We start from the raw sequence: 17222 nt of genomic DNA on the forward strand, positions 1-17222 counted from the left end.
AAAGCTTGACTTGCTAAGATTCTTTTATGTTAACTGGGTCTGTTTAAAAATTGATTTTGAAAAATCCTGCTTCAAAAAAACTAAAGTTCTTGAGATGACATTGGCATGTACAATTCCAGTAACTTGTATTGTAGATGGGTAAAATGGAGTATTTAGCTTTCAATTAGTATGTTTCTTACCATGTAAACTTTGATAATATTGCTTTTTTTTAATATAATGAAGCACAAATATAAAAACTAAAAATTTAGGGTCCTGTAAGTTAAACCTCTGCAGTATAAATGTAAACCTAGGTGTATGGTATATCTCCTCATTGAGTGCTACCTGCTTGAACAAGTTAAAAATTGTAAAGCAAGTTGTGTTTCACTTGGCAAAAATTAGATATACAAGCACTGAGGGGAAATATTTTTGTTGACACTTGTCTAACATGTGGCATGTTAGTAGCTTTGGAGATTCTCAAGCATTCCTTCTTAGTACAACTTGAAAAATGTTTAATGAAACTGCTAGCCATAAGCCTAAGCCTGCAAGCCAGAGGCTAATACGAATGAGAGTATGGGGCAGGGTAGTGCCTCAGATGCTGCTCATAGCTCTTGCAAACAAGGATAGTGTAATTTAAAAGACGGGTCATAATTGGTCTTGTCAAGTGTGTGATCTTGCAAAATACTTAATTATTAAATAGTGTTCTGGTGACTAACCGCAGCACCCTGCATTTCAGTATCTAGAAGACCATTTTTAACCGTAAAAAAAAAATAAATAAATACAAAAATGTAAGTTAAATGATGCTACCACTATTTTACTGCACAGAAAGTGGGCTTTGAGATCTACCTACAGAAGAGTGCTTAATTTTTTCCCAGCGGAACTTATGCTTCACTTATCTGTTGAGTGTCATAGTACTTAATATTACAATGCCCATGGGATTTGTTTTGAAGAAATGCTGTGCTTATTACGTTGTTATAGTGTGGATTATGCTTTTAATTGTATAGGGGTTTTTAGAAATTTGGGATTCAAAGTCAAGCACTTGCATCCCAGAAGATCTCAAACAAACTTTGTCATGGGAGGGGGGCTCCTTAAAGATTTTATTGAAATTAAGAATGGTTTTTCCACACATCTTGTTAAACAAGTAGCACAGGATTTTTTTTTTCTTTTTAATTAAGCTAGACTTGTATCCTTTGCTATAGTAGTGATGGGTGTGGAGGTTTGCTCACAGATGAGTTCCGTAGATGGGAATGCCTAAAGCTACAACTGAGAAGTCATACTGCATTGGTTGCCAACCAAAAGCAAACTATTTGAGATGGGGGATGGGAGTGGGGAGTATGAATGTTCTTATTGTGAAATTTTGGATATGTTCCTTTTAGCCCCTAGGAGTTTGACTTCACTGATTTTTTTGAAGTGGTAATTAGAAATGCATTCGTTTGTGAGAAGCTTGGCCCCTGCACCACTGAAGAGTCAAATTCAGGCCATTGTAAATGTCTTGGCTGGCCACTTAATTTTTACTCAATGCTGTTGTGTCAAGCAAAAATACTAGAATACCACTGACGCTGCTTACCAAGCTGCAATCGCCATATCTCTTCAAAAGGAAGAGTTATTTTTTTTAAACAAGTTTGCATGAGTGATTGGTATGAAAATCAGAATGTTGAACCCTTTTATAGCAATTGAATTTAGCATCCTAAAAAAAAAGTTCAGACACGTAGTTGTAAACAAGAGCATGCACAGTAGCAACACTATCAGTGGCAATACACTATACAACTAAGACTAGTTCAGGTAAATGTATTACCCCCTTCCTCCTCCCCTCCCCTCCCATCCCCCCCCCTCCAAAAATCTAGTCCAAGTCATAGTGAAGGAGGAAAGTTTTACCATTTGTTGAATGTGAATGGCTATTCAGGCTTTGCTTCAAGTTGAAAAGAGTGCTTGGGGTAGTGATATTTTCTGTTAGTCAGCTTTTGGTTTAAAGTTGGCTGTGATACAGCTTCACTTCTGAATTTGGGTTCCTATGTTCCAAATGCTGCATCATGTTGCTGCTGTACTAGGCTAGGATTTGAAAGCATTTTAAGAAGAGAATTGAATGAGGGAGAAAATCTGAATAAGCAATTATTAGCAAGCTTCACACTTTCATTTGTTAATCCTTTACTAATACTGTTAAGTAATATTTATTTTACTTAAACATATTGGGAACAGTTTCATTTATCTTTGTAAAGAATGGAGCTAATACAGCACCGTACTGTCCATTCAATGAAGATGTGAGATCTTCCACTCCTGTTTGTTTTTCTGTAACCTTTGTATTTGTCTGAGTCTGTAAACCAAAGCGTAATGCAAAGACTAATGTACTTGGCATATTAACTTACATGCCTATTTATGGTATGTTTAGAAATCTGTAGATGTATACAGGCGTGTGTGAGAATAAAATAAACATTGGAAAGGGGTGGCTTTGTTACACACACATTGTAGGTGGCTTCTGGAGCTCTTAACCCTGAGATTACTTTTAAGCATACTTCAGGCGGCTTAAAATTATGCCATTCCAGGACAGGTTTATCACTGGTCTGTTACACAGTTACGTTCCATTAATGTGTAGCCCCTTCTCACAGATGAACTGCCTATCCCAGGATGCAGTATGCCCTCCCCCACACTGTGTGGACAAAATTTCCATGCCCTGTACTCTGCTGACCCTACCTCTGGGTGTGTGAACTCCTCCCTCTTCCCCACCCCCTGACCTTGAGATGTGACCGCATGCAAGCAACCTGCAGAGCATTGACAGGTCCAGGAGTGGGGCCTAGGTATGGTGAGGGCTGGGTGGGAACAAGGTAGGGGTCTGGATCAGATCCCCATGAGTTGTCTTCCTTCCTGGGGCAGGGACAGTAGCTCCCCAACAAGTGCCTTCCTTCACTGCTCCAAACTCCTAGCCACCCCAGGAAGCCTGACCTGCACCTGCCACATGCCAATCTCAAATCCCAATTCATTAAAATTAGTTCTTTATTTTATTTCCTTCTCTCCCTCCCCTTAAGTGGCTGACTTAATTTTACCACTTTTCTCCCACCCCCATTTCCTTTCCACCTCCCACTTCATTACACACCTCCATCCCATTACCATTTAACTTGCTGCCTCCCAGGTTCATGTTTCTGCCTACCCTTCCCTCTCCCCCCCTTCTTCCCTGAGCAGGTATATAAGCCTATTAGTCAACTGCCTGCCATGAATGATGGGGTGTTGCAGGGCATGTTTATGTGCCTCCTTCTGTCCCCCACTCACACTTCAGGGTTGCCATGTAAACAGTCCCACCGCTGCCTCAAGCCATTGGCGTGGCAGCTCCCTTCCCACCTGCCTCCACCTCCGCCTCCTCCCCTGGAGCAGTGGGGCTTCCCCCGCCTCCTCTCCCTCCCTCCTTCCCTGCCAGCTATTGTCGGGGCTGAGCATTAGGGGGTCACTGCTACGTGAGGGCCACATGATAGGCAGCTAGGGGAAGATGCATATTAATTTTCTAAATTTTTTTTTAAGGGCCCCGCAGGATAGAATGGCCTGGCAGGCCACATTTGCCCACCCCTTCTCTAGTGTCAACTCAGCTGTAGCTCTTAGTCAAGTCTCTAGTGGCAAGTCACAGCTGTGCAGGTGGGGGAAAAAAGGTTTTTAGCTCTTGAGACTACTCCCAACTGAAGCTAGCATTAACACTGATCAATGTTTGAGAAGTTCAAAGTGCAACATGTAACAAGGCCCATAGAGATAGAGACCCGGGCTTGTCTTTAGATGAAGTATTTTAAAATGCTAGTGCTTTGCAGCTACTTTAAAAGGCTGCATCACTAATAAAACAACAGGTTAAAGACAAGCTTGTACCAGTGAAGAACTTCATAAATATATGGTCAGCGTGTACATTTACATGTGTGTGTGCATGGATGTGTATATGTAAATATTGCATATACAAAATAAAGTGCATGCATGTGGATATTGTGTGGGGATATGTATAAACACATTTATAAAGTGTTTTAAGAGTTTACCTGATAATCCATATTAATTAGATTTTCACTTTAAAGGATTTATTTAAAAAAAATAAAATTTTGTCAAAATAAAATCTGATTAAAAATAATAATTTTGTGTTTTATTAATTCTGAACAGAAGTGAAAAGGAGGTGATATTTTTCTGAATCCAGGGTATTTTGCATGGAGTAGTTTGTGTTTGAATGTAGTTAGTTGGAAGTGGCTCCTGTTTGCCATACGTGACATGACTTACTTTTTAAGTGTTTTGCTTTGGCAAAAAGACTTTTTGCAAAGGTTCTGGGGGTACATCTAAGAGTTTAGTAACAGTAAGTGTGAAATTAAGTTACTCTTTTCTGAGCAAGCCAAAGTTACAAAGTTGAAGTAGTATGTACCTTGTCTCTCTGTTTCCTGGTTTTAAAGTTGCTTGTTGGTCACTGGAGGAACATGAAGCATCATTTTGGCAACTGGAACTCAGTTCATGTTTTGGGGAATTTAACTTCCTAACTTCTTAAATTCTCAGAGATTTTGTGTGTCACATCATTTCACTTGTTCACTCTCCCTTGGAATACTGTGGGTGCGTCTACACGTGCCTTGTTACTACACAGTAACTGAGAATTACTGTGCGTTATGGGCATGCATCTACACACTTGCACCTGTACTGCGCAATAACTATGGCGACTGACACTGTCTCAAGCCTCAATTTGCTACCTGTGAATTTACTCCTGAGTACTGTGTAGTAAGGCATGTGCAGATGCCTTACTGCACAGTAACCCTGTTTGTGTGGACTGACTTGGGTGTAACTTTACTCCCAATCTTGGTGCACACACAGTGCCTACACATGTAGATGCCAGTGTAAAAGCCACTTACTGTGCAGTAAATGCATGTGTGGACATGCCCAGTATTTACTTACATCTAAGACCATGCATTTTTTTCCCCCTTAAGCAATATGGGTGGAGGGAGAAAAAAGCTTAATCTCTGAGTATTGGCTCAGGGCAGGTGGTGCCTCAGCTGCAGCTTTGGGCCCACGCTCAGATCTAAGATGGAGCTTAGCTGCCATCTGCCGCAGGCAGGGGTGGCTTGTGCAGTAGGAAGGGGGCTCGTAACTGGGGGAGACCACGCAGTGGGGAGGAGCAGAGCATGTGGGGGAGACGTGTGTGTGCAGCTTGGTGGATGGGTGTGGGGAAGATGTGGGAAATATTGTGCAAAGCTGCAGCAGAAGGTAAGTGGCTGTGGGGGGTGCCGGGGGCAGGCACCAGTGTGGGGCAAGTGGCAGGAAGGGCAGAGGAAAGTTTAAGATTTGCTTAAACTTATTCTGCTCAATAAAATTGGAGCCTATATGTGGGTTTGGGAACCATTTAAAAAAAACACTTTAAAATTGGAAACTTTGGTCTTGGGATGAAATGTCAAATGTAGTCTCTACAGAATGCAGGTGAAAAGAAAGGAACATGCCTAGTGCCAATTTTCTGAAAGCTGCCAAGAGTTGGGGTTTGGCCTCATAGTGCCTAGGTATGTCTCAGGTTCAGCATATCATTTGGAGCCACCCATTTACTGTGACAGCATGCTGAAAACTTGCTTCAGTTCAGCCCTTTTTTTTGCTGCACGTATGTTTTGTTCTTAATTGCACCAGTTCGGAACTTGTTGACCTGGAGCTTCTGGCTCTGGGCATAATTGATCTTACATAAACATACACAAATGGGCAGTGGATGTCTTGAACTAGTTAATAAATCCCATGAGGCTGATATTTAATTAAGCCACCAGTGCAGAGGAAGAGGGGGTAGTGGTTCTGCCACATCTATCATAGTTTAAGAGCAGAAGTTCTCAGAGTATGGCCCCTTTATAATAAGGGATTATCTTGGAAAAGATTGCTAGGATTCCCTTTCTTCCTCCCCACATGAAGGTTAAAGATACTGGTGTGTTACCCTGGCCTAAAAGATTTATGTTTACTGTAATTCGCTGCATTTCTGTATTGCACAATATGCAGTTGCTTGGCAACAGTTGCAGTCCCTTGATTGTGTAGTTCTGTATTGAATAGTGCAAAGCTCAGATCTTATTACTTTGTGAATTACTCTACCCCAGCAGTATTAAATATACGACCTGTGGGGTCTGGCGACTTGTGGTAGGCCAAGGAACTTGGGGGTGGGGTCTGCTGCAGAACCTGTGGCCTCATTGGACATGATGGCAGAAGGCAAGCAAGGGCTAATACAGCCCTGCATGTTCTAGTGCTGCCTCTGCCACGGCAGCTGGTTTGCAGCTTCTAGCCCCTGTGTCTCCATCACGTGCCTTGTGAATCTGGTCCATGAGGATCCCTGCTGTCTCAACTGGCCCAGGGCCTAGGTAAGTTTGACAGCCTACATTTATATGTGTTGATGTCATGCAGGTCTTACCAGGTAGCTATTTATTTGGCATTAGTGGTGAATACTTTTTCAGCCAAGAAAGACTGTTCATTCCCCAGTCTTTTAGGTCTGTACAGGGTAATCATACAACTGGGGGAGACCCAGGAATAATCCTGTTAATAACTTTTAAGGTTATAGTTCTTATTTGTTGTTCTCAGAGGAATCACTGCTTTGAAGTAACCTTGGGATCTGCATGATTGTCAAATAATACTGTATTCTTTCTCTTACAAAATGTCCTGGCATTAGACTTACCTTTTTTTTTTTAAAAGGCAGAGTGAAAGAGAGAAGATATTTACTTATAGTAAATGAGTAGCAGCAGTTAGGGATCCAAGCCTACTCATTGTTCTGCTGCCTGTGGATCATCTGTCAACTTTTTTGCTTTTGGCTGGTATGCAGCAAAACTGCTTTTAGTGTATTTCCTTGCATGTAATGCACACTGCAACCTCCATCAACTTTTTTTTTGGGGGGGGGGGGGCGCATGGGGAAGAAGGTGCATGTTATGTGGTGAATATGGTAGCAATCCCATAAACAGTGACGCATCTTTTCTTTTTCCCCTCATAATGGAGAATTGCTTGGTTTGATGATTCAGCTTTATTCTAAGTAGAGGGGGAGACAGCTTGCTTAAAATGTAAACAGTGCTAAGAGAATAAGTAAGGATTTAATGTTTGGTGTGTTTTTTAGAATGTACTGATGTCATTCAAATCTTATTAATTGATCAAATTTTAAATGAAAAGTGCTAAAAGTAAACAACGTAGCTTGCATAAGCCTAGTTCCTTAGGAAACAAATGAGCGGTATTCTTGGATAATATGGAAATCAATGGAGAGAAATGTGGAAAGTTTTAGTATTTTCATTTTTTTGTTTTGTTAGTTTTGAGGTCTCTTAATAGACTAGTAGTTCTTTACCCTATGCTGTTATATAAAATAACAATAGAGTTGACAAAGTAAATTATTGACAGTATGATTGAAGATCTGGTAACATTATTTAGATATTTCTTAATGCCTTTGATAGTTTATCAGTGCTGCAGTTTTGTTTTAGAGGGCTCTCCCCTTTTGAGAGAGAATGTTATAATAACTTTCCAAATGTAAGGAAAATATGATAGGAAGGTGGAAAAATTAAGGGACACAACATTACAGGCACTCGCATATTAAGCTTTTCCTCTAGCATATCCTGTTTTGGCGTGGTGGGAGACTGCTCAGATATGTTATAATATGTATAATATAAAATGTTATAATATCAAAACAAAAGTTTTAATTGTTCTTAAGTAGGAATAATTTTTGCAAACCATTTTATTATTTTTTACCAAGTTACGTTAACCTCTGCATATGCCCTCTCTGAAAATTGAAGGTGGTCTTGGAACAAAATAAGCTTTTTTTAATAATTTTTTTTTTCTTGGAAAGCACTTACAATTTTTGAGAAATATGACATAATTCAACACACTGATAACACACAATTATTATGAGAGCCCAGGATTTTGTACTGGTACATACCAGTAGATAATGCAATAGTTGAAATCCAAAAGAATTTTTTGTGCAAGACCATCTTTTTTTTCTTTCTCCTAGTTCTTGGAGGATGTTAGGGGTTGTGGAATGGTCAAAAGCAGCCTTTTGCCAGCATAAGCTGGAGCTTCTGACTTGAATGTCACTGCAGGCCAGAGGTCTGTTGTGGCTTTCCCATTTCCCCATGGCCAGCTGTCAAATTCCCAGCCCCTTTGCAAGGGAAGCTCAGATGTGGAGCAGCAGGCCCTGCAGCGAAGGGGAGCACTGCAGAACAGATGAGTGGCAAGGTACAGTGTTAAAATGGTGCTGGTTTTTTTTCTCTGCCTGTAATATCAGACCTTTTTGTGGGCCAGATCCAAGCCATGGGGCTGTAGGTTACCAACCCTTGGTCAAAAGGAATCGGTGTTACAGAAAGTTAAACGAATAAAGGGACTGGTCTGACTTTAATGTATTCCCAAGGTCTGAATTTTGAGGTTAGTGGCTAGTTTTGAGTGTGTGCACTTCTGAAAATTCAAGCATCTTTTTAAAATTTCAGTTTTAAATGTGTAACTTGTAATCTTTTGCTAAATCTGTCCTCGGAGGATCAAATGCAGTTTATTTTTAATGCATCAGCTACAAAATCATGACTTGTTTGGCTTTTGAAAAGGTCAGGAATTTTTTTAATTTCATGCAAACTTCGCAAATGACTTCCAGCTTTGGAAGGGGAATAAAAGTTAAAATTCATATAATTCCGTGAAAGACTGATGATGAAAATAATGCTTAGTACGTTAATTTTTCACACTTCCTGAATGTAGTGACAGAGCAAGGTTTGGGTCCCTTCAGCCATTCAGAATGAAAGAACTCTTGCAGTTTTAATCACGCAGTAGTTCTGTTGGTCCCCAAAGTTAGCTGGTTATTCACAGTACCCAATCAATAATATTTGTTGATTTAAAAAAAAAAACAAAACAAAACCTGTTTTAAAGCTGTGTTGGGTTTGTCAACCTCTTGGTTCATGTTAATAAGTTTGTCTAATTTTTGACATTATTAATTTACACTAAGCTATTTGCTACATTGCTGTGTTCTTAAGGCAGTACTGATTTGTTTTCGGTATTGATTTATAGTAGTGACCTCCACTAATATTTTCCTCATCACTGTACTAGAGAAGTGATATTTGTATGCTGGCATTTAGAAGATCTTTTGAATAATTCTGTGTGTACAAGGTGATGACAATAAACATTTGACTGGACAGCTGTTTATACAACTCTGTCAACTTCATTTCATGGCTTATCACTTTCTCATGCGGTTTGGTTCATCTTTGAAGATAGTAGGTATGTTGTTTACATTAGTAAGTTTATTCAGACCATTCTTAAGGGGGATAAGAGGGTATTGGCTTTTGCTGTACAGGAATATTGGATCCGCTAATTGGTGATCTCATCTTGCATGTAGCTGTATAAGCAAAACCAATCATGTTAGTCTGTAAGAGAAAGTGTGGCTATCTGTAATGAAAAGCCAGGAGCCATGCTGTTCCATAGATGCAGAAACCTGTGCCTGAGCTATTGTAGTACAGCGAAAATGTATGCATTTAAAGACTTGCTTTCCATTGCAGTCTCTGGCCTTGTGCTGCATGGCTTCTTTACTGCTGAGAGATCAGTGCTCTTCCACACAATTTATTCTTGTGGGGTGCAGCATAGAAGGCTAAGAAAATGGGGAGTCCAGGGTATGTACACTCTGTACCCCTCTTCTAGGGAGGCAGGATATGGAAATACATATATTGTGTCACTCAGAGTTATGACTAACTCAGTGATGTGGAGCAGATGCTTTTATGGAATCCTCCTCCCACTGGAAGAGGAGCAAATTATGACCTAGAACATGAGGATCCTGGACAGGTTTCAGTACTTTCCCCTTGGGCAAGGAGAAAAACACTTCCCAACGTGCCCTTCTGAGGAATGGGGCAAGCTTCTAGGTTGTGATGCGAGAGAACATAGCTGTACCCATGGGTCATATTGGTTCCCTTTCAAAGTTGAGAAAAAAATGAAAGGTTGGGGGTGGCGGTGTTACAAGCAGTACTTGGGAAATGGGCAGTATAGATCTCCTAATGTTGTTCATAGCAGCCTTCTTCTACAAACTCAGGCAGGGGTGGGGTGTCCATGTTCCCAGGACTGTCTCAAACACATTTGGTTTCTCCTGCAGTACTCAATCATAAGGTGTGTTTTCCACTCCCAGTGGGAAATTAATATCACTCTGGGAAGTTTTCAGTTCAAGAATGTTAGGCAGGGGAGTGGTGACCTCATAGACCTGGAACCAGTTTAGCAGTTGTTCTTTATAGGTGTTCACAGTTACACAAACTGAGTCAAAGCTTATGCAAATGAGATTCAAAGCAAGAAAAAAGAATGAGGTCTAGGGGAGTGGATGTCCCTATTCCCTCAGTGGGAGGAGGTAGTTAGCTGTGTTACTCTGAAGCTGGGAAGAAGGCAGAGTATGGTTGCACCTTAAAGTAAGTGGCTCAGAGAGGCATAACCTTTTGTGGGCGACAGCCTACTTTGTCATCTGACATCTATGAAAGTGTATATCTCTGTAAAACAGTTAAAGGATACTCTAACCTAATGGCGCTCAGCATTTTGGTCCCATGGACCAGATGAGCTGATCTTGTGCCAGAGCTGATCCTGCACACCAGGATCAGGCCCTGGGCCACCTTGTGCGCTGTCCCATGTGCTGCCCTGATCTAACACACAGGACTGTGGCCCACAGGGTTCTCTAGACTCACAGGGAGCCCTGTGGCCTGGATGACACTGCATTGGGGGTTGGATAGGGCCTGCAGGCACGGGGTTGAACCCCTTTGCCCCACCCTGCTCAACCCAATGATTCTCGACCAGGGTGAGGCACAGTATTAGCACTGTTAGTGCAAATGCCACTCAGTTTAAAAGATAAACCTGGTGATTTAAAATAGCAATCCATAATGTTAAAGACATTCTGATCAGTAGTGGTTTTTCTGAGTTCTTTGCAACAGAATAAGGAAACCAAAATCCAGGCATGTAAGTCTGTCTGCTCTCTCTCTTTCAAGGGTTTTTTTTCCATGGGGAACCAGCATAAAAGAAGTCTACGAAGCAGCAGTATAAATTCAGACTTCCAGGAACAGTTATCTCTGAAATCAGGACTGCCACAAATGAGATGTTGTTTACAACCCAAGTGTCTTCATGGCAAGAGGAAAATTTTTAGGAAAAGAATTTCAGGAAGGCTCCTTTCTTTAGTTAGAATTCTCTGCATTCAGAGAATTTTATTGTACTATGAGAACAGTTTCTAGTTGATCCACTACCTGAGAAAATGCATCTCTAATGCATAAAAACCAGTTCAGAAGAGAAGTGATACCAGAAAAGCAGTATAACTCCTGAGAGTTCCTTCTCTCAGTGCAGCTTTGATAAGTGCAATCACAGTCTCCTGTAGTGAACAGAAGAGATTAAATTGCTTTCAACATCCCACGGTGAAGACTGGAGGAATATAAAAGGGAAAATTTTCTCACTTGTAAATTTTTCATTTTGTTAGTCTGCTCTATCCAAACTTTTTTTTTTTAACTTTTTTTATCCCTTTTTTTTTTTTTTTGCTAGATTAAAATTGTTTTAATGTCATGTTAAGTGCGAGGCAGAGTTTTTAGTTTTAGAGTTAGCTTCCAAATCTGTAATAAAATATTAGTGTACTCCACTGAAATGCCTAGCTGTAAGCTTGGAGAAAAAAGCTTTGCACTTTCCCATCCTCAATATAAACAAAACTAAGTACAGAATAACCCATCTCTGTGCTATTAGCAGCCCTGAAACTAACTCGCCTAACATTTTCAAGGCTTCTAATAGCAGCTGCTTTCCATTTTTACTATTGTTGGCACCAATTATGCAGTTAACTGGAGTGCAGTTACATTTATAGAGTAGAGCATTGTGCTGCTATGTACTTAAGTGGTTTATGCACTGAACCAATTATGCAGATTAGCAGTGGTGGGGTTTTTTTAATAGTGTAAGCAATAGACAAAAATTGGGACCCATGGTATTATGCAGTTATGAGCTATATGTTTAACCAGTATTTGCATTCTGAAGAAGAAAAGCCTAAATTGGCTACAATGATTTGGTCCATGTCTGGTTGCCAGGGGTGGCTTAGAACACTCAGTTGTGAAGACTTTGACGTGGAGGGTCCTGTAATGAAAATTTGCAGACAGAATTATCCCTAGTTAGGCCCCAAATTAAACTTGGAATAGAAAAAATGTGTTCTGTATTTCACTTTAAGACATTTCCAGATTCCTTATACCTCAGTGAATAATTTTAAAACGAGTGGCACTTGTGTAAACACAGCTGTTTTGGGGGTACCTACAGAGGGTTTTGTTCTCAAACCATATGTTGGTTTAAAAATATTCAGTCTAAATGCAGTATACATCTTAAAATAGAATTTATTATTTGAAAGTAAGCTTCAAAATATTATGCGGTATAACAGAAACCCCTTAAATATTCAATGTGACAAAATAATTTAATGAACAGAAGTTACTAGAGGGTAGTAACAAATTTTGATATTGTTAAAATCAAGACCTGCCTGGCTTCCTGCCAGCTTGGCTACTACCCCCCTCCCTCAACCAAAAAAAACAAACAAAACAACCAACCCTGCACCTCCCCTCTTGGCACACTGTGCTCCTTGAGTTACTACGAGTCACCTGGGGCATCCTGCCAGGTAGACTGTCCCTAAAGTGTTGGCTTCTAGGATCTCCAGACTGCCTTGCTATGTATCTGGCTTGGCTCCAGGCAACTTTAAAGCTTTAAGTGTTATTTCAGCTCTTGGAGAAAACAAAATTGTTTGGGAACAAAACTTTCTTGGAAAACTTGTACTTTTCTATGTAGTGGGAGTTCTAATTTCTGGAAACCCTTACTAGTTTTATAGCTTAAATATTTGAAGAGAACTGCCTTTTCCCTTGTGCTGTTTTAAAAATGGTTTGAGGAAATAATTGTGTCTATCTTGCTTGGCATTGATGATTTACTAATTAAGAACTTGTAGGGGCACATCTTACTTTAGTAAGCAAGTATGCTGAAAGTGCTGCAAGACTTTAATTAATTAGGTAGGCAATTTGAAAAATAGATCAAATCCAGAGATCTCTTCCTTACATTTTTTTTTAACTTATAAAGCTGATGAATGAATTATCTCCCTTCTTGAATAATGTAACTTTTTAAAAAAGGCAAAGGACTTAGGAAATGGGAGTAAAAATGCTTTGGGGGGTGTGTGTATGTGTGTTCCCATTATACAAAAGAACAGTCTTGTCTGAAGAAGAAATCTCTTGAAACTGCACTTGTTCCAGTGAATAGATGGTTTTTTGAGGAGGGAGGGGTAGGCGATGGTCATGGGCTATATGTTGGTGATGGCATTAATACTGTTCTCACTTGTTTATGGTGACTTTTAATAGCCGAATTTATTAGGAATCCTTGAAACCTGCATGAAATAGCTTTGTGTCTGTCATTCTGTCTTAAATTTCGAGAAGTGATACTAGAGTTTGTTTCACAGATTCATAGATGCTAGTGTCGGAAGGGACCTCAACAGATCATCAAGTCCAATCCCTTGCTGCGATTCCCCTAATGAATTTGTAGGCAGCCACAAGATCCTCCCTTGCGGAGGCTGAAGGGGTCCAGGTCCCTCAGTCTCTCCTCATAGGGCTTGTCCTGTAAGCCCCTAACCATATGAGCGGCCCTCCTCTGGACCCTCGCAAGTCTATCAGCATCCTTGAAGTGCAGCGCCCAAAACTGAATGCACTACTCCAACTGCGATCTGACCAATGCCACATAGAGGGGAAGTATCACCTCCTTGGTTCTATTTGTCATGTATTTGCTGATGCATGATAAAGAGCGGTTAGCTTTGCTGATGTTGTTAGCATCTGTTTTCAGACATTTCTAGTTTATCTCAAAGTCATGTAAATCTAGTTTTGACTCATTATGTATATGTTGCTCAGTACGATCTGTATTTTGCTAAACTTGAAAAGGTTTTTAAGAAACAATTTACAAGCACATAATTATACTTTATGGAGCTTCAGTTAAGGAACATTTAATAAAATAATTTGTCGTGTGATTTAATTAAATATTGTTTAATACTTGCTATTAATGACTTGTAAATACAGATTTTCATCTGTGCTATTCTTTTTTTTTCCTTTGTCAGACAAAAGAATTAGGCTAATAATTTCACTGTTATTCAGTCTCTTGTGAACTGTGAGGTGGAAGCACTGAGGAATGGGTGGCGAATTGTATTTTATTCGTGTCTGCATGTGCCTCTCAGTTAGCAGTGATGGCTAGAAATTGCTTTTTCTCATCTTCTTTGTTTTCCAAAAGGTTTTAGTCTCAAATGCAAACATTTTTACACGTGTGTTGCTGCCTGATTACGGAATTTATAGTTCAGATTACACTTACAGAAAAGTTACAAACATGTTTTCTGAACGCCCACAGATTTGTTGAAGTAGGTATCATAATTACCTTTCTTGGCATACCCAGGCTTTTTAGTTAAGTGTAATCTTGAAAACCTTTTGGAAGTGGGTGCTTTTTGTGAATGCTGAGAATGAAAATAGTAAGGTTGGGATAGTGACTGTTTCAACATACATTTGTTACAGTTTTGGTATAACTGACTCTGGCAAAGGGAGCAGGAAGTCTGCAGCTTATCATCAAGAGTTAAGAGATGAGTGGTATATCTTAATTTGTTTAAAAATTAAATAAATCCTGTGTTGCAATTACTGTGGGTTCCCTTTGTTCATCTTCTCCTGATGCCACCTTCACTCTTAGTATCCTAAATCCTTAATTTTCATTCTATAATTGTTGCATTGTGGCAGCACAAGATAAAGTTAAAAGTTGTTTAGGTAACATCTAAAATGTATTTTTTTTTTTTTTTTAAAGCTTCAGTGTATATCTGAATTCCCCAGGTTTTGTTTTGGTAGCATTGCACATCCCTGTAATGTTTTGCCTTTTATGTGTTGGCACATAGAATATATTTATACATTTATGTCTCGTATGTCTACAAATATATGTATATTTTAATATCACACTTGTTGTCTTAGGTTAAAATTTAATATTTTTTGCATTAACAAGTGGTCATCTTATTGGGTTGTATAGATGATACTCAAATAGATTAACTGGTAAATGAAATGTGTTGCATAAATATGTTTGGAATTTTAAAAAAATCCCCAAAAGTTAAAATTTGATGTGGTTTTCAAAGAGGTTGATTGTATCAAACAATATGAGGTTTTTCAACATTAGTAATATTATAAATGGACTTAGACTAGCTTTTTTCAGTATTAAGCTAACAAGTGAATTCCCTCTTCAGAGACTCTTTCACATTTGATGTTACATGGCTAAAACATGCTGTGTAATATACTGATGTATTACTGGTTTGCTTCATTGCAGGAATTTGCAGCACTTACTAAAGAGCTTAATGTGTGCAGGGAACAACTCCTTGAAAGGGAAGAAGAAATAGCTGAACTGAAAGCTGAAAGAAATAATACAAGGGTTAGTTACTTGCCTGAACTCTTATTGGTGTCCTTTTATTCAATTTTTAGGGGGGGGGTTCAGTTTTTACTATTGAGATTCATTGCATGTTACCTGTTTTTCAATATGTTGCTAGTGAGAAGTAGCTCAGATTAGAAATTCTTCTTGTTTTGTGGATACCCTTCCTGCTGGTATGAGCTTGCCAGGTATTTCCTACTGCACATCTTTGTGACTAGCAAATAATCTTCAAACGTCAGATAGAGGAAAATCTAAGTCTTGTCTAAAAAGAAGCTTAAAATGAAGCTCTCACAAAACTGGTGACTTATTTAGATATGAAAGTAAAAGAGTGAGTCAAGAGTGAATCTGTATTATAGCATTTATTTTTTATTAAGTTAGTACAGATTAATATTAATTCCTACCTCCTGAGTGATCAGTTTTATTCAGTTTTTTTTAATGTATCTGTGCTTTAATTATATTCTTTAGATAAAACTTTGAAAGCAAGGAAATATAAATATATTTATTTAATCTTTGACTTGGATTTCAAATTCAAAATATAAATGAAATGTTTTCAAAAGCAAAGTTACTTTAATTTAAGCACACAAAGGAGTAAACATCTTGGTTTTTTCATGTATTTTTGTTTTTATTTCAGCTATTACTAGAACATTTAGAATGCCTAGTATCCAGGCATGAAAGATCTCTTAGAATGACTGTTGTAAAGAGACAAGCTCAATCTCCAGCAGGCGTTTCTAGTGAAGTTGAAGTTCTCAAAGCACTAAAATCACTATTTGAACATCACAAAGCCCTTGATGAAAAGGTAATGAAAAATCTCTCTACTGTCCCACCTCCTCTCCATGAATGTGAAAGCAGTGTAAAACTTTTTAAAGAGTCGGTGCCATGACTGGGCTTAAAGCTGTTTCAAGGCAACTTCAATCAGGGGTTTGCAATCAAATGGTGCAGAGCCATTTGATTCAGCCTATGGATACGGAGCCATCAGTGGGGGGATGTTCAGCAGTAGGTGTTCTCCCCATGCTGCTGCATGTGGTGGTGACTGAGTCCTAGCACATAGCTAGCCATGTGTCTGTAACCCAGACTTGGTCAGTCTAGTCCTCAGCCTTCTAAGGTTGCTGATACTGTTGCAGTTCCAGTAGCAGTACGGACTGCTAATCCAGAGGTACTAAAGCAAAGCTGTATTTGCCACCAGCACAGCTAAATACAGTAACTTAACAAAAGTTGTGCTAGTATAAGCTGTACTTTTGTGTAGGTACAGCATAGCTATATTAAGAGTTAATACACTTTGTGCATTAGTGCTATAAAAAAAAGTTTTTAATTGAGGACTAGAGGCCTTTTATGCTGGTTTATGTGCATGCACAAAATAGTCCTTGTTCTAAAGTATATATACTATTAAAACAGTTGTTCCCAAACATTTTGTACCAGTAGACCTCTGGCAACCATAAAGCTTTTCATAGGCCTGTATGCATCCCTGTCATTAAACTTCTAACTGAAAAGGGGGGTTGCAAATCAGATGTGGACCATGGCCAAATAGACTACAGTCTGGGAGCTACTTCTTTAAGTATGAGGTAGTGGACAAGTGTAGAGTGTTTTGTGTGTGGAGTTGGGGTTCCAGGGGGGTCTGGACGAGAGAGTTATCAGGGAAGGGATTAGTGATAGAGGTGTTGGAGATGGTAGGAAGAAAAGGCATTACCTACATTGTTCAGATTTGAAAAGGACTCTAGGATGATGGTCCCTGTAATAGTGGGGGACTTCACTGTTCATTCTGCTGAACTTTCAGGTGTTATGTTCCCAAACCAATAATCAACAGTGAAGTGCTAGTCCAAGGAATTTTATTGATTCTTATTGTCTGGTCCTGATCAGTGATCCAAAATTATTTAAATGTTCAAGTATCAGTACTACTGGAT

At 39.3% G+C, this 17222-nt stretch overlaps 1 protein-coding gene across 5 annotated transcripts in view; it reads left to right on the forward strand.

Moving 5' to 3' along the window:
* The window catches only part of PPFIA1 (PPFI scaffold protein A1), a 91048-nt gene that overhangs the window by 22807 nt on the left and 51019 nt on the right, over nt 1-17222 (forward strand). For all 5 annotated transcript variants that reach the window (XM_090032898.1, XM_090032899.1, XM_090032900.1 and 2 more), the window contains 2 exons: nt 15226-15327; nt 15956-16120. In XM_090032898.1, the coding sequence (XP_089889024.1) occupies nt 15226-15327; nt 15956-16120 (267 nt within the window). The remainder of the gene's footprint in view (nt 1-15225; nt 15328-15955; nt 16121-17222) is intronic.

This window comes from Crocodylus siamensis, chromosome 2 (genome assembly GCF_052110815.1).
Source record: "Crocodylus siamensis isolate JL-2025a chromosome 2, ASM5211081v1, whole genome shotgun sequence".
Classification (NCBI taxonomy): domain Eukaryota; kingdom Metazoa; phylum Chordata; order Crocodylia; family Crocodylidae; genus Crocodylus; species Crocodylus siamensis.